The sequence below is a fragment of the Xenopus laevis genome, chromosome 1L, assembly GCF_017654675.1.
Source record: "Xenopus laevis strain J_2021 chromosome 1L, Xenopus_laevis_v10.1, whole genome shotgun sequence".
NCBI classification, from domain to species: Eukaryota; Metazoa; Chordata; class Amphibia; order Anura; family Pipidae; genus Xenopus; species Xenopus laevis.
The window spans coordinates 8,965,390-8,975,570 of record NC_054371.1 but is presented as its reverse complement, the minus strand read 5'-3'; the positions used below and the strand labels follow the sequence as shown (position 1 = coordinate 8,975,570).

The following is a 10,181-nucleotide window of genomic DNA, read 5'->3' as shown; positions in this document are numbered from 1 at the left end:
TATTATACCATTTCTGTTTTACTGTTTGTCCAGGGCACCTTGTCTTGTTAGTAAAAATTTGATTGCTTCCTTATACATTTTACGCAGAAACGATGTTTTACCTGCAACTAACTTGCTACTTCCAAGGTTAAAACTCCAAAACTTGGTTGCCCTTTTATTGGCCATCTGACTATAGCTGGAAAGGGTGGAATTGGTCACGGCTCCTGTATAACCTATAACACTCAAGGGAAAGTTGTGATCACCACTAATTTTTAAACCATTAAATGGGGGTGTAATAAGGCCAGTGACCACACAATTTGCTTAATGGTTTAAAAATTAGTGATGAGCACCACTTTGATATGTACAAAATGCAGAGATGTCCACCCCAAATTCTACTTTCTACAATTCACATTCATCAAGCAATCCATTTGTATGTTTCTTTTCCAGCACTTACCCTATTATTTGGAAGGTTTAGGTGCCCCTGCCCCAAACTTCTTGCTTGAGGTAACTCTTTAATAAATCAGCTTTTCGTTGAGCATCTACTTTGTGTGTTGCACCACGAGGAACAACTAATCACATAGAATGGAGCACTTCACTCAAAGCAGTGCAGCCTTTGTTTAGTGGAGATACAGTACATTATTTTTTAGCAAAATTTCAAACTAGTGAGCTGCTGAATAAAGGTTTTACTAACTCAAAAACCATGAATAAAAAATAAATAAAAACCAATTGCACATTGTCTCAAAATATCAATCTCTACATCATACTAAAAATGTATTTTAACGTGAACAACACGTTTAAGGAATGTGGAGCCTTGTACTTTTTTGTTGGAAAATGAATGGCTCTGCATCTTATTTGGAGAGTTTTTAATCTGGAGAAAGGTGCAGACTAAAGCTGTCACTTCCAATAGCTCCAAGCATGAACTTTAACGATTGCAATGTTGTGCCAAAGTTTCCAAATATATTTTAGTTTTGTGGGAAAATTTGTACTATGTATTTATCATTATTCAATGTTGATAAATACAAGGTTATGCACTTTGGCAAAAATAATATAAATGCAAGTTCTACACTAAGGGGGTTATGTATCAAAGTCCAAATTTATCTCAATATTTTCTGCTACAAACTCCGATCAAATCTGCTCGGAGTTTTTTACGCTTATTTATTATCACATTTTCCTGAAAAAAAATCCGATTTTCACAATTCTGAATTTTTCAACCGATTTTCACAATTTTTTCATAATTTTCACCCGAAAACTCCAAAAATTTGGGGTATTGCCCCAAACCCAGCGCACATCAAAAAATCATTGGGACATCTCCCATTGACTTATATGCAACCTCGACAGGTCTGAGATTCAGACTTTTCCATCCTCAGGGTTTAATAAATTCTGAAAAATTTGTGATTTTTTAAAAGTCAGATTATACAAAAAAAAATCACAAATTTTTCTTGATTTTTGCATTCGGAGTGCATTCAGGGCAGCGTCATTCTGTGGCTACTAAAGCAACTCAAGGGATGAAAACATAATTATGTCTCTTTATAGGTCCCTGGTGAGGCCTCATCTGGAGTATGGGGGCAGTTTTGGACTCCAGTCCTTAAGAGGGATATAAATGAGCTGGAGAGAGTGCAGAGACTAAGTGCAACTAAACTGGTTAGAGGGAGGGAAGAGTTAAATTATGAGGGGAGACTGTCAAGGTTGGGGTTGTTTTCTCTGGAAAAAAGGCGCTTGTGAGGAGACATGATTAGACTTTACAAGTACATTAGAGGACATTATAGACAAATAGCAGGGGACCTTTTTACCCATAAAGAGAATCACCAGAGGCCTCCCCTTCAGACTAGAGGAAAAGAATTTTCATTTAAAGGAACAGAGTAGGGGTTTCATCACAGTCAGGACAGTGAGGTTGGGGAATGCACTGCCGGGTGATGTTGTGATGCTGATTCAGTTAATGACTATAAGAGGGACTTGGAGGATTTCTTGGACAGACATAATACAAAGGCTATTGTGATACTAAGCTCTATAGTTAGTATAGGTATGGCCATATAGCATTTAATTAAAAGTAGGGATGGGTGTATGTATGGGGCTGGGTTTTTATTTGGAGGGGTTGAACTTGATGGACTTTGTCTTTTTTCAACCCAATTTAACTATGTAACTAACTATGTAACTATGTGTTTCAGATCCCATCAAAATGGTCTTACATCTTACACTGGCTAGGACTTAGTTGTTCCTATGTCTTCAAACCTTTGCAATAGTAACATTTGTTTCGGATGGAGTTTCATAAAGTACAAACTCCATCCAAAAAAACATTTTTATTCACTCAAAATATAATGAATGATTAATGTAAGCACTGATGTGCTTCAAGCATTATCTTTTTTGTTCTCAAGTAATTTGGATTTTGTGTTCATTTCAGGTCTAAATAAAATAATGTAACATTTGGGCAGAAATATACAGGCTAAAAGTCCGGCACTTGAGGTCAGTATGGCAAATATCTCCACACACACAGTGTTTTTGCCTTTGGTGCTCAGATAGGCCGGGATCATTGTGATCCAAACACTGCAGAAGAGCAACATGCTGAAAGTGATGTACTTGGCCTCATTAAAACTGTTCGGTAATGTCCGAGCTAAAAATGCTAAAACAAAACTAACAGCTGCCAGAAGCCCCATATACCCAATAACTGAGTAAAAGCCAATAGCTGAGCCCTCATTGCACTGAATGATGATGGTTCCAGGGTAAGTGTGAAGGTCCAGTTCCTGAAAGGGAGGAGAAATGGCCAACCAAGTCATACAGATTATTATTTGAATGGATGAGCAGAACAAGACTACAGAATTGGACAGTTTGACTCCAATCCATTTCCTCCATGAGCTCCCTGGCTTGGTGGCTTTGAAAGCAATGTAAACCATGATAGTCTTGGCCAGGAGAGAAGAGACTGCTATGGAGAAGGTGATTCCAAAAGTGATGTTACGCAGCATGCAGGTTATATCCACAGGGCGACCGAGGAACAGAAACACACTGAGGAAGCTCAGCTTGATGGAGACAAGGAGGAGGAAGCTGAGGCTCCTATTGTTGGCTCTCACTATGGGGGTGTCCCTGTGTACAGTGAAAACTCCCAACATCAGCGCAGTGATAACGGATAAGAAAACTGAAAGTGATGAAAACAACACGGAAATCACATTATCAGTATATGAAAGAAATTCTTCTGCCTTTGCAATACACTGATCCCTTTGCTCATTGGGCCATTCATTGTAAGGACATCTAATGCAGGTTACACTGTCTGTAAAGGTAACAAAAAAAGATTTTCATTTCAAAGTGGATTATAAATTGTGTTAGTTATAGAAAAGAGTATATATACAATTTCTATACAATGACATTACCTATGTAGGATCATGCACAATTATGGGCCTAGCTTCAATGGCACTTGCTCTTGCTGGAAGTTTGGATAAAATCAGGTACACACATAGGGATACTTTGTCAGTAACAGCAGGAAGAGGGCAAGACAAGTGGAAAGGGTTTTGGGGTTTGGAGTGGGAATAGGGTTGCCACCTTTGTGCCATAAAAAAAAAATAGCCTATGGGTCGGATAGAAATCATTTGGGGCCAGGTGATGACATAACTGGACATTGAACAGGGGGCAGTGGGATGGCATAATGTTGGCAGAATGGACAGGGAATAGACAGGCCTAACCATAAGGGTTTTTTCCACAGGGAGGGTCAGGGAAGGGAGATATTTATCATCTGTTACTAATATACTGGCCTCAGCTGGTTCTCATTTAAGTTTATAGGTATTGGGTTTGTGGAGTAGCCCAGGGTAAGAAATTTTAGCTGTAGTTTCACTAGAATAATGCAATTTGCAACCCCAGCTTATGTTGTAAGGAAATTTACTAGACATTTTTAAAATTCATTAATAATAAAATATTATTTTAAACTTGTTTGGAAATGTAATTTGCATAGCAGGGGATGAGCAGCTTGTGAGAGCATATTTAGCCATGTTTCCACCATATTGGGTTTACCTTGACATGGGGGCTTGCAAACGTTCTTATTTTTCAGGAAAACCCCCCATCCCCAAAAATGCATTGTAAAAAATTTCCCACATGAAGTAAATAAAACCATACAGTGTATTAAAATGTGATTAAAGATCACACTTGTATTTTCTTACATCTATATGCCCAAGGTCCACTTAATAATAAATCTTTCCATTAGGCCAAACAAAATCCGCTGTTCTACCTATTGAATCCAGCGCACCTATAAATCACCTCACTTACCTCATTATTTTTTTATTTTCTATGCCAAACTTTAGAGAACTAGAGGAAAAGGCACAGCATGTGAATTTATTAAGAAATAACCAACACCCTTGCAGTTTCGTTTGTGGTTTCTTCAGTATTAATTGAAACTTCAGTATTAATTGAAACTTTTTGTTGTTGTTTCATGAGTTAACCATTTGAAACATCAAATTCATTATCTTATGTAAGAAAGACAGAATGAAGTCAGATAGAAGATCATTGGTTCACATAATATAAATTCATATAAATGGAACAATAAAAAATATTATGTTTTATATTATGTACTGAATGAGAATTAAATTGTACTGTATGTCCTGACAGGATTAGTCGCTGTAAATATGATCATCATCTATTTCAGGGGTCCCCAACCTTTTTCACCCCATGAGCCACACTCAGATGAAAAACTTGTCCGTGAGTAACACAATAAGGTGCCGATTCACTAACTTCGAGTGAAGGATTCTAAGAAAAAAACTTCGAATTTCGAAGTTTTTTTGGGGCTACTTCGACCATCGAATGGGCTACTTTGACCTTCAACTACGACTACGACTTCGAATTGAAGGATTCGAAGTAAAAATCGTTTGACTATTCGACCATTCGATTGTCAAAGTACTGTCTCTTTAAAAAAATCTTCGACCCCCTAGTTCGCCATCTAAAAGCTACCGAAGTCAATGTTAGCCTATGGGGAAGGTCCCCATAGGCTTGGCTAACTTTTTTGATCGAAGGATATCTTGGGGGTAACAATATGATTGATGTTTTGTCTTATGCTGACACAGGTACAGATTGGGGGCAATCGGAAGAATTGACTGCCATTGGCACAGGTACAAATGGGGGCATATGATGGTTCTGGCAATGGTAATGCAGGACCAGGTGGGGAACTGATTGAAACTCTTGCCAAAATACCTTGGCCCAGCCCTGGCAGTGATACAAGTGGATGAGCAGGTGGCACAAAGGAGACTGGGCAGCACTGAAACAAACTCTGGTGCAAAGTAATCATGTGGAGTTGGGAATAATAATGTACAACAAGAAATAATTGAGGAAGCAGGAGTTACAGAGAATGTGGAGTTATCAGAATTGGCCCAGAATGTGAACAAGCTCACACAGCTAGATGGCAGTGGTTTGAAGAACACACTGGGCAAATAATGCCTACAAGGTCAACGTATACACTACTACAGCAGTGGATACGGAATATATTATTGCTGCTTGAAAAACGTCACTCGGGTGGTGTTTCTGGAGACGGTATTATTATTGATATTTAGACAGAATGTGAAAAAGCTCACACAGCTAGATGGCAGTTGTTTGAAGAACACACTGGGCAAATAATGCCTGCAAGTGCACTACTATTGGTGCACTACTATGAAGAACAGCAAACAGCACTGGACACGTTAAAGAACAGTAAAATAAAAAAAAATATATATGTATATTAAAAAAAAAAAATTACTCGGGTTGGTGCTGCTGAACTACTAGGAGCAGCACAGTAGCACACCAGTCCCACTCCCCAACACAGCTAGAGTAATAGCACTGGGCTCTTATAGTAGCAAAGTAAAAAAACAAAAAAGAAAATAAAAGCAGTCCTTACAAGGACTATTGGGTTATTACAGCAGTCAGCAGATGAGATCAGAAGAGATCAGTGCCCACAGCAGCTACATACAGAGCACTGCAGTAGAAGGTAGATTACTAGCCAGCAAAGCTACCTAACCTAAAATGTCCCTCAAATCCCTGCAGAGTTCTGTCCCTCCAATACAGAGCAGTATCAAGTAGATTACTAGCCAGCAAACTTACTATCAACTGTCCCTCAAATCACTAACAGCTCTCTCCCTACACTAGCTCTTCCAAGCACACACAGGCAGAATGAAAAAACGCTGCAGGGCTTCAGTTTATATATGGAAGGGGAGTGGTCCAGGGGGTGTGGGGGTGGTCCAGGAGGGAGAGCTTCCTGATTGGCTGCCATGTATCTGCTGGTCTGGGGTGAGAGGTCAAAAAAAGCGCCAGCTAAGGCGAACCCAAAATGGCGAACGTCGCGCGACGTTCGCGAACATTCGGCGAGCGCGAACAGTCAATGTTCGCGCGAACAGGTTCACCGGCGAACAGTCCGCGACATCCCTAGCAGGCAATAGAGCAAAATGAGCAAATTATATATATTTATAAAAAAAAAATTGCCATTTCTTAGGGAATATTTGTAAGCATGAATCTTCTGTTCTATGTTGGGTAGGTTTATAACAAAAGGTTTACCATTCCTATCCCAATGCCTTGTTGTGCTTTAGATCTGTAATAAAGTCTGAACATGTGGTATATGCCCATACCCTGATTTGTATTACTATTTTAATGGGCAGATTTATCAAAGGTCAAATTTTCAATTTAAGTGAATATACTCAAATTTATGTGAATATACTCAAATTTATGTAAATATACTCAAACTCAAATGGGAGATTATTTAAGGAAAAATTTGAACGTCTAATAATTTATCGAATAGTCCTGACCCGAAAATTTGAATCAAGCTCGAATTGAATTTGAATTGAGTTTTCCCTCCTGAAAAAAATACTTATATATCCAAATAAATTAATGGACCTCTGCCATTGACTTGTAAATCAACTTGCCAGGTTTTGGGTAGTGAATATTTGAACTGTTTCGATGGTCAAGGTGTCATAAATCTTACATTCAAATTTACATTTAAATTAGGGGATTCAAATTTGAATGTGTGAAGTTTGACACAAAAATTGAAAATTCTAATTCTAACTCCAATTTACTATTCGACCCTTAATAAATTATGTAGTTTGTAATAGAACATAGTTAGCATTTACAGCACTAGAGAAAAGATTTATACAAACATTTATACCAGTTGTATTGGATATTGCTCCTTCAGGACATGGCACACAAACATAACAGCAGGACTGGTATCCAGACTTTAGTGTATTCCAGAATCCTGGGAGACAATAGTTTGAGCACTGAGATCTTGGCACCTAAAAAATAAAGAATTTGTAAGTGATAGATTTAGGGGCAGATTAATCAAAATGTGAGTTAAGAGCTTCATAAATAAAAACTCACCCACATTCTACTCATTCCCATGGATTTTTGCATTGTATTTATTAATGAATGTTAAAACTCACAATTAAACCCTTATTTACACAAAAACAAATGTTCCTGAACTGTGCATTCTACGTTATTTGAATAGGACACTTTCTTGACTAATTTATTGCAGGTTTAAATAAAGGAGAAGGAACAATTAAAATTTAAAGGGGTTATTTACTAAACTACAAATTAAAAACTAAAACTTTATCTAGTTGGGCTTTTTGGGGCAAAAAAAAAAATTAATGGGACTACTTTTTTAGAAATTCATTATACCCCGATGCTGCAATAAGCCAGAATCTGAAAATTCCCCATCTCAGACCTGTCAAGGTCGTTTAAAAGTCAATGGGTGATGTTCCTATCCCAATTTGAAAATATTTGGGTCTGCGCTGGCTTCTTCCAGATAACTCGATAAATTTGAGGATTTTCAGTAAAAAAACACAAAAATCTAGAAATTTGGGAGAAAAGTTTAAAAAAAACCTACACGGTTCTAGTTCTTGCTCTATTTTGTAGAGTTTTTTTTACCGATAGAATGTATTCGAGTTATTTCATTAATAAAAAAGGCAAAGTGATGGGAGTTTGGTAGAGCTTTTCTTATTAAAATAATGAGATAAATTCGGATTTTAGTAAATAACCCCTTAAGTAAACTTTTTTAGAAAGGTCTATATAAATACACCAGTAAACCCTCAAAGTAATGCTGCTCTGAGTCCTCTGTCAAAAGAAACATCACATTTCTTTCCTTCTATTGTGTACTCATGGGCTTCTGTATCAGACTTCCTGTTTTCAGCTTCAACCTCCAGGGCTAGGGCTTGAGCATGCTCAGTTTGCTCCTCTCTCCCTCCTCCCTTCTTTCTCCTCCTCTCCATGCTGTAATCTGAGCCCAGAACTGTGAGAGAGCAGGGAGAGAGGCAGAAAGGAAGTGGTGTCACACCATGCTAATATGGCAGCTGCTATCCTAAACAAACAGAGAGTTCTATAGTATGGTAAAACATTCTGCAGAATAAATATTGTGTTATAGCTTGTGCCTTTGTAGCTAATTTCCTTGTCCTTTAGGGGGGTTTGTTATGCCTCCAGCATTGTTTTACAGTTTATATTGCACCACCTAGTGATTTAATTGATGGTTTATGTGCATTGTTATAAAAATGTCCTTCTTAGGTTATGTGTAATACCAGGAAATGATTCATCTAGCTGCCATCTTTATACTGTTCACAGCTAGCACAATATTATCTGTAGTAATCCTACCCTATCCAGCCTTGTGGAAGCATGATTGGTAGGTATTACTTCTACCCCCATAAATTCAGATCATTATTTATCTGTTTTTCTCTTTATGCAATTGTATAACTTGTTGTATATGTGTAGCCACCTCATGGTCCTAAGGTTTACTCAGGCATCTAGGCTTTACTCACATACAGATGCCTCTCCTACTCCTACTCCTACTCATACATGCATTTATATATATGCTATTCTCCACTGTGTTTATGTACTTGTTATAATATATTTTACAGTTTCACTAAGCACTGTCATTTTTCCCCGGTTTTACACCTTCCCCTTGTTAATAAAACCGAAGCTTTCTAATTGGGTGTCAGTGGATTAATGAAGGAAGGAACATGTAGTAAGGACAGAACAGGGGTAATTTATCATCATTCAATTTTTCGCCATGATTATTTTTTTTTTTGCACAAAAACTCACAAATTCGAGTTATATTTTTAAAATTAAAACCCAATTTAGTACAGATGTCTCATTATTAGATAACTTTATAAGCCCACTGTTCTCCTACATTGTACAGTATGCATTAATTGCGATCAAATTCATTACATTACATGCTTAGTACTCAAGCTCCAATACACAAAGGGGCAGATTTATCAAGGGTCGAATTTCAAGCCGATGGGAGTTATTTAAAACTTGAAATTCAAATAAAAAAAGACCAACCAAAATGTATTGAGAAAATAGATTATTTAAACTATGGGTGAATAGGCTGTATTTGAATTGTTCTATTCAAATTTTGAATGTCTTCGATCAAATTGGAATCAAAGGATATGTCTCAAAAAACTTTGATTTTTCAAAGTCCACCAAATGACTACAAATAGGTTGTAGGAGGTCCTCCATAGGCTAAAACAGCTATTCCACAGATTTTAGATGGTGAATGGTCGAAGTTTTACAGGAACATTAGCATGAAATTTTTTCTATAAAAAATTTGTTTGCCCTTAACGGAAAAAACCCACCAGCACACATTTAACTTTACATTCGCAAAGCCTTTATTAAGAATTATCTTACAGATACTCTACTTGCGCTCCTCTTCTGAAAAGGCGACATGATCCATCAGGCGGTGCTCGATTTCTACTCCCTGCCTTCTATAGGAGATAGCCAGGGAGGAGAAATCAATCGCCGCCAGAAGGATCATCACCATGTCACCTTTTCAGAAGAGGAGCGCAAGTAGAGTATCTGTAAGAAAATTCTTAATAAAGTCTTTGTGACTTTAAAGTTAAATGTGTGCTGGTGTTTTTTTTTATAGAAAAAATTTCATGTTACTGTTCCTTTAAAGAGACAGTACATGATAAATTTTCGAAACAGCTGTGGGTTATGTTGCAGGAGAGAACATTTAGGTTTTGTGGCAAAATGCATAATGTATAATGAAGCAATAGAATTCTTAATGAATCAAATGCAAGTTGATTGTAGGACTGGCCACATCGGGGATGACTTTGACGTAGTTGTTCAGCTTAAATATATTGCAATATATGGACAAACAATCCCTGTTTTTTAATTCTTTGAATTGTTATCTGAATTATTGTCTAATCAATTCAAAATTAATCTGCTTTTCTTTCATTTTTTACTGCTCTCTAGCCCCATGTTCTGCTCACATAGTGGCCACTTGAATG

General features: G+C 37.4%; 1 protein-coding gene across 1 annotated transcript; it reads right to left on the bottom strand.

Annotated features, from left to right (window-relative positions):
* Positions 1 to 2,324: 2,324 nt before the first annotated feature.
* On the bottom strand, positions 2,325 to 9,712 carry LOC121400451 (vomeronasal type-2 receptor 26-like). The gene is made up of 2 exons (XM_041583590.1): positions 9,595 to 9,712; positions 2,325 to 3,238 (listed from the first exon to the last, which is right to left on the bottom strand). Exons 1-2 carry the CDS (start codon positions 9,710 to 9,712, stop codon positions 2,325 to 2,327), a joined length of 1,032 nt encoding a protein of 343 aa, XP_041439524.1.
* Positions 9,713 to 10,181: the final 469 nt, after the last annotated feature.